This window comes from Talpa europaea (genome assembly GCF_964194135.1).
Source record: "Talpa europaea genome assembly, chromosome: 14".
Lineage (NCBI taxonomy): Eukaryota > Metazoa > Chordata > Mammalia > Eulipotyphla > Talpidae > Talpa > Talpa europaea.
Window position 1 is genome coordinate 30,306,357 of NC_140082.1, and position 17,155 is coordinate 30,323,511.

General features: G+C 36.8%; 1 protein-coding gene across 1 annotated transcript in view; it reads left to right on the forward strand.

The window, feature by feature from the left end:
- UPF2 (UPF2 regulator of nonsense mediated mRNA decay) overlaps positions 1–17,155 on the forward strand; it is a gene marked incomplete at its 3' end in the record, with an annotated part of 78,791 nt that overhangs the window by 16,119 nt on the left and 45,517 nt on the right. Inside the window, exons 4-8 of the mRNA XM_084253632.1 lie at positions 873–1,033; positions 5,805–6,002; positions 7,128–7,277; positions 9,147–9,250; positions 11,424–11,509. Of these exons, the coding sequence (XP_084109758.1) occupies positions 873–1,033; positions 5,805–6,002; positions 7,128–7,277; positions 9,147–9,250; positions 11,424–11,509 (699 nt within the window). The remainder of the gene's footprint in view (positions 1–872; positions 1,034–5,804; positions 6,003–7,127; positions 7,278–9,146; positions 9,251–11,423; positions 11,510–17,155) is intronic.

Here is a 17,155-nt window from a genome sequence, read left to right on the forward strand (position 1 = left end):
ACCACCAGAAATAGCTGACTTTCTTCACTGTTCATAAGAAAACTCAAATGACAAGGTATAAAACAAATGTTTAAGTATTATTTTCACTTGTAATAGACTTTTTGCAACCTGGACTATATTTGCGGTATGGTTTGTAAATATCAGCTACTATACTACATCGATATTTAGTTAAAAAAAAAAAGTGCATCCAGCCATGGACATCTCAACCACCAATACTAATACAGTAAGACTTTCATAAATTTTGAAAAATTTCAATAGCTTTGTATTTCTAATTATGGGTAACTTAATGTACTGTTTTCAGAATGGAAAAATAATTGTGTCCTTTGCTCCTAGAAATGGCCTGGCCTTGATTAAGTGGATTGTTTGTTCAGTTAATATTTGTTAAATGGATAATCAGTACTTGCTCAATAAATTGACAATTAATGTCATGAAACATGGGCTTTTTCAAAATATAATCTCAATTCACATCATTGTGAAAGTTTAAAGATAACTGTGATTCTTTCTGTAACCTGTATTTGAAAGCTTATTTGTTTAGGTGTGTAAAATATTTTTGGCTCCCTGTATGTCTTGGGAATATCACTGTAACAAGTGTTAAAAAATTTTTAACCATATAGTGGCATATTGCTAAATATATTTCTGCAGGCATAATTGTTGATCATTTCATATTCTTGGAAGAAAAATGTTAAAATTATTTAGGTGAATTTGATTATGTCAATTTTAATTTTTAGATACTTTTTAAAATTTTTAAATAAGTTTCTGAAGATTGTTCTAAGTTTGTTTGATAAAATCAAAATTTATGAAACATTCCCAGCATAGCTATACAAGATCACATTCATTTTATTATATCAGATTATTTTACCATTTGTTTTTAGGCGTATTCTGCATTCTAAAGGAGAGCTAAGTGAAGATAGACATAAACAGTATGAGGAATTTGCTATGTCTTATCAGAAATTGCTGGCAAATTCTCAGTCCTTAGCTGATCTTTTGGATGAAAATATGCCAGATCTTCCTCAAGACAAACCAACACCAGAAGGTAAGAAAACCTTAAAAACAAATGTTAGGTTGTTTCTCATAAACAGTGTAACTAATCTTTACTCTTGGCAGTGTGTATTGAAAATTTAAGTTTTAAAAATACCTAAAACTTTCAGTAGTGTTGAACATAGTATTGTTGAAACCTAGTAAGTACTTGAAAAGCTATTTGACATGCTTCTCTACAAGAAAAAGGCTTTGCATTTACAGAGTAATAAACTTCTGATATTTTAATGAGTTCCTTTGGGTTTTTTGTAATAGTAATCCTTGGATTATATCCAGGAGGTTTGTCTTAAACCTTCCTTGGGGCTATGGAAGGATTCACATTATTTCTCAGATAGTAATAAGGTAAGATTGGACCTTTGGGATTCTGATATTTCTGTATTTATCCTTTTTTAAATCTATTAGAATGATATATTTAGAGTAAACCTTACTTTGCAGTTTTGTGAGATAAATTATTTTGTGAGAAGAATTGTTTTCTGTATTATTATTAGAGGTGTTTTATATTTCCCATTCAATTTTCATTCATTAAATGTAGGGCTCCTCACACATTTACTATGGTTTTTCAGAACTCTTAGTATACTTAATGCATTTTAGAACAAAAATTTTTTAAAAAAGATTTTATTTATTTATGCATACAAGAACTGGGGTACAGGCCAGAGGAGTGGCAGGTGAGAGGATTCACCAGAGACAGAGTGGGGAACAGAACAGGCAGATTGACTGAAATACACTGCTGAGGAGAGCAGTGGGTGAGTCAGGAGGGGTCTCCTGCGCCAAGTGGGTCTCCTTCCTGGCTGGGGATCAAACTTGTGCTGCAGTGGCTGCTGATAGCTTCATAGATTGTGTCTTAACCCCTTGCGCCACCAGGGAGGTCCCAGAACAAAACTTTTTTCATAATGGTTAGCATTCTTTGATATTGATTTAGTTGGTTTATTTCTACTGAAATTAAACTAATTTTAATGGTAAATAACTTTAAATGTATTTTATGTAGTTCCCAGAGAATTTTAGGGTAGGGAGTTTTTTCTTTTAATAAATATGTTGTTCTACAGGTTTCTAATTTGCATTTCTTCTAGTGAGAAAGCTGCCAGTATTCTTATTTTTGTTCTTTATATAATGTGTATTTTTTCTCTAGTTGCTTTAGAATTTCATTATCACCGATTTCAGGAAACTTATATATTACGTATCTTTGTCTGGCTTTCTTTAAATTTCTTCTGTTTGGAGTTCACTGGACTTCTTGAATCTGTGGGTTTATAATTTTTAGCAAATTTAGATTATCTTGACTCATTTCTTCAAATATATTTTCTGTTCCTCTCTACCCTCCCATGGGGATTCAATTACAACTATATCCGGTGACTTGGATTTTTCCTTTTATTTTTCCCTGCGTTTCATATTGGATAGTTTCTTGCTGTGTCTTATCTTTCCTTTTATAGTATCTAATATGCTGTTAACCTCATGTAGAAATACAGTTTTCAGGGCCTCCCTGGTGGCACAAGGGGTTAAGTACCACACTATGAAGCAATCTGCAGCCTCTGCAGCACGAGTTCAATCCCCGACCTGCCAGGAGCAACCCACATGGCGAAGCAGACCTCTCCTGTCTTGCCCACTGCTCCTCTCAAAGCAGTGTTTTTCAGTCAGTCTCCCTGTTCTGTTCCCCACTCTGTCTCTGGTGAATCCTCTCACCCCCCTGCATCTCTGGCCTGTACCCCAGCTCTTGTGTGCATAAATAAATAAATCTTTTTTTAAAAAAAAAGTATAGTTTTCATTTGTAGAATCTGATTATATTTTCCATGATCTCTAATATGTCCATTCTATCTTCTAGTCTGTGAGAATATGAAGTAGTTATAATTACTGTTTTAATGTCCTCGACTACTAATTTTATCATGTGTGTTCTTTCTGCATTGCTTTTAATTAATTGATCTCTAATTGTCTGGTAATTTTTCTTCTTTGCATACCTGATCGTGTATAGTGGAGATGTGCTGTATATTTTTGTATTTTTATAAATATGATTGAACTTCATCCTGGGGCACAGTTAAGTTACTTGGAAACCGTTTCATCCTTCCCAGATTTTCTTTTAGGTGGGGTCAGAGCAACTTTAGGTATGGGGCTGATTTTTCCCACCAATGAGGCAGTATCTTTCATTGCTCTGCTTTCTCACGAATTAGAGGATTTGTGAGTAGATATTTTCCCAGTCTCACCTAGTTCCCTCACACAAAGGGTTGATCAGTATTCAGCTGAACATTCAAGGGGGCCCCTCAATGGATCTTTAAGATCCCTCTTTGACTCTCTCCTCACTGTTGCTATGTGCTGCAAAATCTAGCTTCATGGCCTGTAGAGTCTTACCAGACTCTCAGTTCTTTCCTTCTCAGCTCTTGGAGACAGCAGGACTCTGCTTGGCTTTTCTCTTTCTTGACCATGACCCAGAAAAATTGTAGGGCTCCAGGACTTATTCTTTCTTCTTTCTCAGGAAATACACTCCTGTGCTTTTTTACATCTAGTGTCTGAAAACTGATTTTATGTTCTTTGCGTGAATTTTTAGTTGTTTACAAACTGCTGGTAGGTACTTCATCATGGCCTTAAGAGACCTGACATTTTCAGTGATCAGAGTGTCTTTTTACCTTGTAGTAAGGAGATCATGTTGGGTATACTATTCTGCAGATGCTTTTTAAAGTTAATCTTAGATTTAGTATCCGTATGAATGGAGCCATGTAGTGTCTAATTCTTTAAATTGATGCATAGTGATTTTCTGTTGTATAATTGTGCTATAATTTACTTGCTTGTCCTCTATTGATTTGTAGTTATTTATGTTTTTTAACTACAGTCAGTGCAACTATTATACTACAATCTCTGCACCTGCATCTTTTTGTTTGCATGCTAGTATTTCAGGAACAAATTCCTAGAAGTAGATTTCCTGGGCTAAAATGGTATGTCCGTTTTAAGTTTCAATGTATGCCACATTTTCTTCTAATGAAATATACTCACCACTAAGTATATGAGAATAACTGTTTCCTTATACCCTTCCATATTACATTTCTTGATTATTACATAATGAGTTAAGTTAAACATCTTTTAAGTATATAAACAGTCCATAAATTTGAAAGATGTTTAATCTCACCCATAATGTAAAAAATACATATATATTCTGTTCCCTGTGACATACTGGCTTATCATTTATCCCTTTTTAAGAAATCAAGTATTTGTCTTTTTTAAAATTGAGGTGTGAAAACACTTTGCACATTAGAGAAATTATTATTTATTTATTTTTTAACCTAAGGTGCTTTTCATTTATTGGGGTACCATTGGTTTACAACACTGTATATGTTTCAGGAGTATAGTTCCATATCTCTTCACAGTATATTATCACACTGTGCCCACCCACTAAAATTCCCAGGGCCCTCCATCACGGTACATTGAACTATATACACTCTTAGCTCCCCCTCGATTCTTTTTGATGTACATTGCAAATATTTATCCCCGATTTCTATTGCTTTTTTACTTCATGGCATTTTTTTTTGCCCTCAGAAGTTGAATTATTTTACAATTTGTTATTATGCAAATATTTACAGATATGCTTACTATTCATTTGTATTGAGTATGAAGTAAAAGTTAGTGAGTCAAAGTGATAATTTTGTTTAACATTATACTGGTTAATGCAGAAATTAAGATCTTTTCAAACGCTATTTTGCTTACCTGTTTAGAGGTTTTACATTTATCCATATTGGGATTTTTATACTTATTTGGACGTATACTTTATATTGTGAATATTAAATCCTTTGTATTAAGAGTGTTTCAGTATTGTCTGCTAGATTGTCCTTTGCTTTTGCTTAGGTTTTTCATTAAGTAGTTGTCAATTTTAGTCTTTTCCCTTGTAGTATGAGTTTACTGTCCTGGTAATCCTGTGTTTAAATATTTACCATAAGGAATATAAGTAATGAGTTCGGGAGACAGTATTTTGTATTTGCTGCTGTTCTAGTTTTTCCTAAATGACTTTCAATGAATAACTTTTCTAATGGTTATTTTTAATGTTTATGGTCATTTTCCTATTTACAATTCTAATTTGGAGAGGGGCACAATGAGAATAGATACATTGATGAATGATCTCAAGAGCATGATGTAGAAAATTAATTCCTTTTAATGTTCTGAGTTTAAGAATCTATGGTTGTATGTAAATTCTGTTTATGTGTGTTTGTGTGGTGTGTACATGCATGTATGTGTATGTTTTCCACCTTCTACTGAGATATCTATACATCTTTTCTTCCCTTTTCCAGTTATTTATCACTTGACTATTTTTGGCAATTTATCTTATGGCAAGGACTATACCAAAAGGAGGGATGCCTTTTAATAAAGTGTTTATAGTCTGCTTGCAAAGATAGTTGTGATATAACCGGTATAGAGGGTTGCAGGTCATCCAAAAAATGTTTTGGGGAGGTGGGACTTTAAGCTAGGTGTTTTAGGAATTGTGGACCTTATATATTCTTCTTAGTTTTACATTTCATAAATGTAGGCCTAAAATATCAGATGACTACTTAATCTTATATTTATTGTTTAAAACATTTAAGAGTAAAATATCTTTATCCTGCTATTCTCTAGTTTTTCTGGTTCAGTGCTTTACTTAAAACACAGTTTGTGATTTGATGCATAAAAGTGGTTATTGATTGAAGAATTTGTTAATTGAAAGTCAATATTCATTAGTTATGACACTGATAATGGAAAATATTTTGTTTTTAGCATGCTAAACCTGAAATGATTTTAATTCCCTATGATGAATTTTATTGTAGAGCATGGACCTGGAATTGATATATTTACACCAGGTAAACCTGGAGAATATGACTTGGAAGGTGGTATATGGGAAGATGAAGATGCTCGGAATTTTTATGAGAACCTCATTGATTTGAAGGCTTTTGTTCCAGCCATCTTATTTAAAGATAATGAAAAAAGTTGTCAGAATAAAGAGTCCAACAAAGATGATTCCAAAGGTAACTTCTCTTGTAAGCAGTCCTCTTGAACAAAGTGACTATACAGGGATTCTTCACTCTCTTAATTCCTCATTCTTTAGTTTGCTCCAGTCTAACTCCAGCCCCACCTCCACCATGAAATTGGTTTTGCCGAAATTACCAATAACTTCCTGTTGCTGCATCTTGTGGGCAGTTTTCAGTGTTTGTCTCATTTGGTCTCTCAAACCGTTCAACACACCTTCCTGCTTCCTTCTGCAGGCACCTCCCTTCGAATAGCTTCTAATCCTTCCTAGTACCAGTGTTGCTCAGTCAGGTGGAAAAGTAGGCCTTATTCCCTCTAGTAATCATGTCTATTAATCTATCCTCTTAAATGTTTCTCAAATTTATTTTATCTTTACTGTTAATATTTTGATGTAAGTGGCCATCATTTCTTCCCTGGGCTACTATCCTCTACCCTGCTGTCCTTCTCCCCTTCTATACATTCTTAAAAATTAAATTTATTCTCCTACGTATTATCTTTTGGTGACTTTACATTTACCTGGAATAGACTATAAGCTTGAGAACATTATCCCTAGGACTCTGTGTGATTTGGCTCAAGTCTGTCTCTGTTATAGGGCAATCCCAGGGGAAACTGATGAGTTATGAGTCCTCACTTACGTGCTTAAGAAGTCAGGGCAAGACCCAAAACATACAAAGAGAAATAAAGATCTGCTTATAAGGGGATTGAGAAGAGGGAGAACAGAGAGAGAAGGAGGTTAATTGTCCAACATGTCCTGTCAGCAGTACCATCTGGATTGAGTCACTATGGTATGAGCCAAAGTGGGAAAAACAAGAGAGCAAGAACACATACGTGTTCAGTCTTTTGAGTACAACGTGGCTGCTTAGTTCTGTCCCTAGTTCTCAGCAGACCTCCCCTGCTCACCACCTTTCCCTGCCCCCAACTTTTCAGGGAATTAGGTTAACAGCATGCTGGGAGTTGTAGTACTTGGTGCCACATAGGGGTGGAGATAAGGGTAGGGTCCAGGTATATATGTAGATTCTAAGACAAGTATTGTGGGTTTTGTTAATTTTTACCTATTTTTTGCAGCAGAATTTTGATATTACTTTATATTTGCATGAACTGATTTTATTTTTGTGTTTAAACAGAGGCCAAAGAACTTAAGGATAATAAGGAGATAACAAATCCTGATGATTTGGAGCTTGAGTTGGAGAACCTTGAAATTAATGATGACACCTTGGAGTTAGAGGGTGGAGATGAAGCTGAAGATCTTACAAAGAAACTTCTTGATGAACAAGGTAAAATGGTATTTTGCCAAAAGCTTCAAATTTTGATTACTTTTACATAGAAAACTTCTCTTTTTTAAAAAATATTTTTATTGAGGTAACGTTGGTTTATATCACTGTTTGTATTTTATTTATTTTAAAGATTATTTATGCAAGAACTGGGGTAAGTGTCAGAGGCGTGGGAGGGTGAGAGAATCCACCAGAGACAGAGCAGGGAGCAGAACAGGCAGATGGACCAAAAACACTGCTAAGGGGAGCAGTAAGCGAGGCAGGAGAGATCTGCTGCGCCATGTGGGTTTCTCCTTGGCCAGCCGGGAATTGAACTTGCGCTGCAGAGGCTGCAGACAGCTTCACAGTGCTGCGCTCAACCCACTGTGCCACTGGAGAGTCCCAAAAGCTTTTGTCTCTTATTTCTTCTTTTCCTTTTGTTTTCAGCTCATCACTTGTTTGCAATTTGATTTATTTATTGATTTATTTTTAATTTTTTAAATATTTATTTATTTATGCATACAAGAATGGGGGTATAGGCCAGAGTTGTGGGGGGTGAGAGGATTCACCAGAGACAGAGTGGGGAGCAGAACAGGTGGACTGACTGAAATACACTGCTGAGGGGAGCAGTGGGTGAGTCAGAAGAGGTCTGCTGCGCCATGTGGATTGCTCCTTGGCTGGGGATCAAACTTGTGCTGCAGAGGCTGTGATTAGCCTCATAGGTTGAGTCTTAACCCCTTGTGCCACCAGCAAGGCCTTGCAATTTGATTTAGAACAACAACACAACATTCCCATTGTGACTACAAACTTTAGTGATTGTTGAAGTTATGAATGTCTTTTTTTTTAAGTTCTGTATGTCTTAATAGATATTTCTTACTCTTAATTGCTAGTGTTGTCCTAAGTAATAGTCTTTACAGTCTTAACATTACATGTATTTGAAAGTTATCCTGAAATGGGTGATAGATAAAGAAGACAACCAGTATATCAGTTTGTCTGTGTTAATTTTGTCTGCTTTTTCATTTGAGTAAAGTTATTTTTAATCTTCTTTTGGATTCTTTATTAGGAGGATACCTTTTGTCAATATTGCTTTTCTCTGTGGCCTCACTATTTCTTACTACAGATAATTCTCCATATTATGAAGGGAGGGTTGGCATGGCTGGAAATACTCTCTTACTATCTGTTTAAGTGTCATGGGAGGACTTGGCTAGTCCTTTGGTGCCCTTACCTATGGCCAAGAGGAATGGTGGTTTGTTGTTCTTGGCAGTCCCATTCTGGATCAGAATTCCATGAAATGGGGAAACTTAGTTCTTCAGAGGCTAGTGATGAGAGTATTGTTAATAAAAGACATGAGGAAGGGATGCTAAGCAGATAAACCAACATATTTACCATAAAGTTACATGCCATTTATAATGAAGATTTTGTGTTTAGTGCAAAAGTTTGTCTTACTGTCAAAACTTGTGGGAACCGTGTTTACCCATAGTGTTTACCAGGGGCTTAAGGAGGGGCGAAGGATGAATAGGCAGAGCATAGAGGCTTTAGAGTAGTGAAACCATTTTGTGCTATAGTTTTATTCTGTCTATATAGTTATAATTTGTGTGTGTGTATGTGTGTATAATCTGAAACAGTAATGATAGTTATATTTTAGACTGTATAATACCCAAACTAACAAAAGAGTCTGTCTTTTTATAGTTCTTATTTAAAAGACTGTAGTGACTTGGGACTGTGATTTAAGAGATACCCAAACTTTCTTGGGCAATATCTCAAATCAATATCATGAATAAGGAAAATGTTTTATATTATCTATTTCTAAATAACTTATAATGGAGTGTTTTTATTTCTTTTATCTCTGAGTGTTTTTTTTTTTAACCTCTTTTAAAACTAACTTTGTATTAGAACAAGAAGATGAAGAAGCCAGCACTGGATCTCATCTCAAGCTCATTGTAGATGCTTTCCTTCAGCAGTTGCCTAACTGTGTCAATCGAGATCTGATAGACAAGGTATGATTTCTCTATGTAATTTAACAAGCACGTAGACCTTGTAAAAGAGCTCTAATTAGGAATGTCCATGCTTTTTGTAGTATATTAGCCATGAATGAGCCATTTCTTCAAATGGAATCTTTATGCAAATCCAACATAAACATATAATGGAGCCAATTTCTAAATGCTTTTTGGGAGTAGAACTGGATCCAGAATCCTGTTTGTTTGAGACCGCTCCTTTCGAATAGGAACCCCACGGTTTGGATAAATACTGTTTTAGACCAGAAGTTCTAATGGTCTCTGGAGTTCTGTGTTCTCTGAGGAAATTTTAAGGGCTCTTTGGTCAGAACTTTTCATACTAACTAGGGTTTCTTTTTTTTTTTTAATTTATTTATTTTTATACAAGAACTGGGGTACAGGCCAGATGCGTGGGAGGGTAAGAGGATTCACCAGGAACAGAGTGGGGAACAGAACAGGCAGACTGACTGAAATACACTGCTGAGGGGAGTAGTGGGCGAGGCAGGAGAGGTCTGCTGCACCATGTGAGAATCTCCCTGGCCGGCTGGGAATCCAACCTGCGCTGCAGAGGCTGCGGACAGCCTCACAGCGTGGCTGGCGCGCAACCTGCTGCGCCACCAGGGAGGCCCCATTAAAATTTTCTTAGCATTGTATTTTCTTAATATATTCATTTGAGAGAGAGAGAGAGAGAGAGAGAGAGAGAGAGAGAGAGAGTGTGTGTGTATGTATGTAGGATGTTCTTTTTTTTTTTTCCTATCTCCACCTTTATTTTTTTTTTATAATAAATTTTATTTTTATATTCCCCATACAATTGCAACCCCCCCATTCTGACCCCAATCCCTCCCCTCCCGCCCCCCACCCCCCAAAAAGTGTCTCTGGTTCATAGTTTTTTGTTGATTTTGATTTTCACTTTCTTATAATTATTCACTTTCCTGGTCCCTTATTTAAGTTTTCTAGATTCTATAGGATGTTCTTTAATGTTTAACCAGTTTTCTGAGTACATGACCTTGGGGATTTTTGTTATTAGGACCAGAATTTTTTGGTGTTTCATGTGGATAAATTCCTTGAAAGGGACTCCACTGAATTTTCAATTTTTCTTTTAGTTAGTCTAATTGGCTATAACATGTTTTAATGTTGTAAAATTTAAACCTTAATAAGATTTATTTTATTACTTCTACAAGCAGAAGACAAAATTGGAATTGATTTTGTTCTCTTGACTGAGTTTTATATAAAGTTTTAATCTTGGTGAATACCTTCAGTGTGAGTTAGTTTCCTGAGTTTGAATCTAAACCATTGATTGCATCAAAGGTTTTAATCAAATGGGAGGTATTGCAGTAAGTCACTATCTATGGTGAAGAGTAGAAATCCTTCAGCGCATTGCTCTGAAGGAACTCTGCGGATCTTTCATTTGTACCTTATCTTAAAATCTATCCAGAGATTGGAATTGATAAAATAATCATGTGAATCTTTGGAAGGAAAATTTTTGAGTTTCTCAGGTAGATATATGATAATATTTTAATTCTTTATTAAAAAGTATTGCTTGTTATTTTCTTTACCTAGTATACCAGAAATCTTTTTAACATTTTAACATAAAATAGGTGCCTGTATTTTAAAAATACCAGTGACTTATGTTTTTATTTCTCAGGACATCCCTAGCATTTTAAAACATACTAAATGTTAAACATATTGTTGAAATGGTTAGCATATTTTTCTTTTTAAAATACAGATCAGTGGATTGCTATACTATATACTACTATTACACATATTAGCATTAATAATTTTCTAGACTCCAGGTAATTATTCTTTGCTGTTTTGTTGTTCTGTCAGAAAACTTTTCTGATATTGACATTGATTTACTTGCCTTTAATGAAGTTAAAGACATTTTTTGCATTCTTTATATAATTATTTGCATGATAGGTCTTTGAGTTACTTGAAGTTCTGTTTCCACCGTCAGGTTACAATTAAAAAGCTTATGAAATAAATATTTTGAAATACATAAGGGAAGGGACTTTAAGCATAGTAATTTTTCAGTTTGTGCTGTGCTTACAATATTAGTGTCTTAAACCATTTTGAAATGTTTAGAAACAACCAGAAAGTCATTGTGGTATTCAGGGTCTTGCTTTCAGTAGCTAAATAGAGATTTTTTTAAGAATAATGTTTGCTATTTCTCCTGTAGGCAGCAATGGATTTTTGCATGAACATGAATACAAAGGCAAATAGAAAAAAGTTGGTGCGGGCACTCTTTATAGTTCCCAGACAAAGGTATGTATTAAAAAATAAAATGAGTAATTTTAGTGTTTTCACTCTTCAGTGTTACTGCTTTCATTCTTCAGTGATGATTGTACCATCAGAGTTTTTATTAATATCTTTTAAAGTATCCCTTGTCAACAGTTGTTGTCATTATTAGAACCTTTCCTAGAACTTGTTTCTCTTTGATTTGTGTTCTTCTGTTCATTTGGTCTAGTGGATAGTTTTCTTCTGATACTTATCTGTTATTTTAAGAGAAAATGTGGATGAATAAGAGTTACTTAATAAGCACAACAATAACTTAGTCACTAGAAGCAATGCTCTGAAGAGAAAGAAATTAATAAATTGTATATAAGTTTTTTTTTTTTAAACTAGAAATCAGAGCTTTTTTTTTTTTTTTAAGATTTATTTATTTGTTTGTTCGTTTATTTATACAAGTACTGGGTACAGTCAGAAGCGCGGGAGGGTGAGAGGATTCACCAGAGCCAGAGTGGGGAGCAGAACAGGCAGATTGACTGAAATACACTGCTGAGGGGAGCAGCAGGCGGCAGGAGAGGTCTGCACACCATGTGGGACCCTCCTCCAGTGGCCAGGGAGCAGTCGGGGATCAAACCAGCACTGAAGAGGCTGCGGGCAGCTTCGCAACCCAGCACTCAACCGCTGCACCACCGGGGAGGCCCAATTGTATATAAGTTTTTAGGAGAATTTTTATTTTGTGTAAAGATCAGACTAATTGAGTGTATCTAATCTTACAATGGTGTTTAAATGAACATTTAAAATTTTTTTGGTAGTTGTGATAGTCACATCAGTGATTATGCTGCTAGTAATTGAAGAAGTATATTCATTTGCAGAATGCTTTTCAAGAATTCTAATCCTCTCAATTATCTGCTAAATTAAAATCCCTACTTCACCTGTCTTTTAGAATTGTCTATTTCTCATAGACTGTAACCCCCAGGAGTAAGGAGATCTATTTCTATTTATCCAATAATGAATTCTTAATTTTTTTTAAAACTATTAGGGTCATTACACATAGCCTAGTTAAAGTAGATACTTTCCCCAAAATATCAGAATTCTGAGGAATTTCACTGAAGTGTTTATTCAGTAAAGTTTTAATTTCATCTATTCATGGATGGAGGGCCATGATCTTGAAATAATGGTAAAATTTTTTAAAAAGATTTATTTATTATTATTTTTGAAGATTTATTTATTCACGTATACAAGAACTGGGGTACTGGCCAGATGCAGGGGAGAGTGAGAGGATTCACCAGAGACAGAGTGGGGAACAAAACAGGCTGACTGACTGAAATTCACTGCTAAGGGGTACAGAGGGTGAGTCAAAAGAGGTCTGCTGTGCCATATGGGTAGCTCCCTGGCTGGGGATGGAACTTGTGCTGCAGTGGCTACGGACAGCTTCATAAGTTGCATCTTAATCCCTTGTGCCACTAGGGAGGCCCCTCAAATACTTTTTTTCCTGAATAGCTTGAGCTGATTTTTTTTTTTTTTAAGATTTATTTTATTTATTTATACAAGCACTGGGTACAGTCAGAAGTGGGGGAGGGTGAGAGAATTCACCAGAGTCAGAGCGGAGAGCAGAGTAGGCAGATTGAGGAAATAACACTGCTGAGGGGAGCAACGGGCATGGCAGGAGAGGTCTGCGAGCATGTGGGACCCTCGCCGGCGGCCAGGAATCGAACCGGCGCTGCAGAGGCTGCGGGCAGATTCGCAGCCTGGCGCTCAACCGCTGCACCACCAGGGGAGGCCCTGATTTTTTTTTTTTTTTTTTTTTGGTGATTCTTTTCTTTACCTTATACAATGAGATATTTACTTTCATAGTTTTCAACTGTCTGGTTTTTTTTTTTTTTTTAAGATTTATTTGTTTATGCATACAAGAACTGGGGTGTAGGCCAGAGTTTTGAAATTTTCAGGTAATGGTACTTTTTTGTTTTGTGACATGGTTAGTAATTCATATTTTTATGAGTTTTGTACATTAGAAATTGCTATCCATTATGTTGACTTTTTATAAGTTTTTGAAATTTCCCTCTTTTTAAAGATTTATTTTTATTATGCATACAAAAACTGGATTGTAGGCTAGAGGGTGTCAGAGGATTTACCAGAGACAGAGTGGGGAGCAGAACAGGCAAATCTACTTAAATACACTGCTGAGAGGAGTAGCTGATGAGACAGTATAGGTCTGCTGCGCCATGTGGGCCACCTCCCTGGCCAGGATCTCATGCTGCAGTGGCTGGCAATAGCTTGATAGCGCTGTGTCTTTAACCCCTGAGCCACCACAGAGGTCCTCAACTGTCTGTTTTAATGAAGAAACATTTAGTAACAATTATCTGAAAGTGTATAAATGTTATTATAACATTTCTAACAGACTAAACTGAAGTTAGCAAAAATAATAGACGTGGTTACAGAAGTAATACTGCAGTAATACATAATTTATAAAATAGTATCTTGTCTCGTTGTATTCCCATTCCATCCCATCTTCCCCACCCACTTCCTCAAAATGTGTATATTCTGGGCCTCCCCGGTGGTGCAGCGGTTGAGTGCTGGGCTGTGAAGCTGCCCACAGCCTCTGCAGCGCCTGTTCGATTCCCAGCCGCTGGGCGAGGGTCCCACATGGCGCAGCAGACCTCTCCTGCTGCCCGCTGCTCCCCTCAGCAGTGTACTTCATCAGTCTGCCTGTTCTGTTCCCTGCTCTGGCTCTGGTGAATTCTCTCACCCTCCCGCGCCTGATTGTACCCAGTGCTTGTATAAACAAATAAATCTTTAAAAAAAAATAAAAAGTGTATATTCTTATTTGGTCTTTTGGCAGTTATATCCTTTACAACTGAATTTAACTGCTTATCTCAGCAAATAGCTATAATTTTTTTTTATTAAAATATTTTTTTTATAAATAATAAAAAAAAAAATTTACCGGGGGAGAGCGCGAACGCAGTCCCCCACTACCACAAATTATGCAGTCGAGTTTCCCACATTTGGGGAAATCGCAGGGGTCAGCACACCCGGAGTGCAATGGATAAGCCTCGCCCTGGGAAAACCACCTTCGTGATCATGGTGTCTCCCCTGCCAGGTAAGTATGATAGCTATAAATTAATAGTAGTTGGAATCTGCTAGAAACATAGAGTTGAAAGTTGTAGGAATTGACAATTTATAGTTAGAGGGGAGAGAGAAAAATATAAAGATACAAGTACTTAAAATGCATAGCATTCTGTGAGGAATAGACCATAGTCTTATCTACCTGAAATGTATAAATATAATAATTTAGGATTTTTATAATCAGTTTGGGTGATTAGGAAAGTTTAAATTATGTTCTCAAATTTGTTCACTCATTTATTGAGGGTCTTGCTGTATAGTATAGTAGTTCTGGGGGGAAAGTGGTGAAAAGACAGATTTGGCCCTGTATCACGCAGCATAGAATTTGGAGAGGAAGAAATACAAAGAATTCTAAGAGTATTTACCAAAGAACAACAGCATACTTTGAAGCATGTGTCAAGTGGGACTGATGGATTTTGTCTCAGGTGTCAGAGAAGGCTGCCTGGAACAAGGGTCATTTCATCGGAATCCGGAGAAAGATACTAGCCAGGCTAGGGATAAGGGGAGGGATTGTAGAGAGAACATTTCTGATAGAGGCAGCAGTATGTGCAAAGAGCCATAGACAGGAAAGTATCAAACTATTGCAAAAACCTTTTTTGATTTCCCTGGACCTTATCCTCTAGACTGTAAGATGCATTTAAGGCCTTTCTCATGTAGCCTTTTGTCATAGTCTTCAGTTTTACTTGTAGCCACTCTTGCCTTTTGCAAAATTCTGATCTGTAATGATTTATTAAATACCTTTTACTCTCTCTACTTCCAAGCCTCTGCTTTTTACTTTATTTTGGGATATTTATCATTTTTTAACTGAAAATCTGAATTACCCTTTTGGTCTTAGCGTAAGGTTTATCTTCTTTGACCAGCCATCTTTATTTCCGTTATGGTTGTTCTTTTATAACACTCATATAGTTGTTCTTTTATAACACTTTGAACCATGTCTTCATACAAAGAATTTGACATGTTGTATCCCATTGTTGGCTTGCTGCCTGTATCCTGCCAAACTGTAAAAACTATAAGCTCCTTAAAAAAGAGGATACCATCTCTTCATTTTGTACATCTCCAAGACCAAGCATAAAGTTTGGTATATAATAAGTGCTTGAACTATTTCATGAATTAATGTTGGTCATAAAAATACTTAAATTTTTATTTAAAAATTAATATATCACCCTGGTGGTGCAGCAGTTGAGCGCTGGGCTGCAAAGCCGCCTGCAGCCTCTGCAGTGCCGGTTTGATCCCCGGCCACTGGCGAGGGTCCCATATGGCGCACAGACCTCTCCTGCCACCCGCTGCTCCCCTTAGCAGTGTGTTTCGTCAGTCTGCCTGTTCTGTTCCCCACTCTGGCTCTGGTGAATTCTCTCACCCTCCTGTGCTTTTGACTGTACCCAGTGCTTGTATGAATAAATAAATAAATAAATAAATCTTTTTTTAAAAAAGTAAAATAAAAATTAATGTATCAACAGGGTTCAAAATCCAGAGGTATAAAATATCATATGCTAAAAAGTATCCTTATCCTTGTCTCCCAATCCCTCTCCTCTCAGTGGAAAAATATGGTTTTAGGTATGTACTTCCAAAGTTTATTTTGCATATAGAAGAAAGGATACAGATACATTCTTACATTTTCTGTTTTTTTTCGGCAGGGCCACTTACCATTGTACTGAACTTTACCGTTTTCACTTAACAGCATGTCTTGGAGAATGTTTCCTGTCAATGCTTGAAGATATTTCCCTTATTTTTTCTTTTAAAGCAGTAACTTCTTTTTATGAGTGTACTATATTTAACAATTTTGGACATTCCAGTCATTTGCCTTTACAGGCAGTGTTGTGTTTGTACTTCCCCTTTTTTCTCCTCTGGATTTTGTGTTTGTTTTTCTAAAGATTTATTTATTTATGCATACAAGAACTGGGGTACAGGCCAGAGGTGTGGGAGGTGAAAGGATTCACCAGAGACAGAATGGGGAACAGAACAGGCAGATCGACTGAAGTACACTGCTGAGGGATGCAGTGGGCGAGTCAGGAGAGGTCTGCTGTGCCATGTGGGTAGCTAGCTCCTTGGCCGGCCAGGGATCGAACTTGTGCTGCAGAGGCTGCGGACAGCTTCACAGCGCTGCACTTAACCCCTTGCGCCACCAGGGAGGCCTCCTCTGGCTTTTTTTTTTTTTTTTTTTTTTTTTTTAATTTTTTTTTTTAATTTTTTTTTTTTTTTATAGAGGCATGCTTTATTTATTTGTTTGCTGGTTTGTTTGCTTGTTTTGTTTATACATGCACTGGGTACAGTCAGAAGCACGGGAGGGTGAGAGAATTCACCAGAGCCAGAGCGGGGAGCAGAGCAGGCAGAAGGACCGAAGTACACTGCTGAGGGGAGCAGCGGGCGGCAGGAGAGGTCTGCGCGCCATGTGGGACCCTCCTCTGGTGGCCGGGGAGCAGCCGGGGATCGAACCGGCGCCACAGAGGCCGCGCGCAGTTTCGCAACCCAGCGCTCAACCGCTGCGCCACCGGGGAGGCCCCTCCTCTGGCTTTTGTTAGCTATTGGTTTATCCTTTTCAGTTTTTTCCACCAAAACAGATCC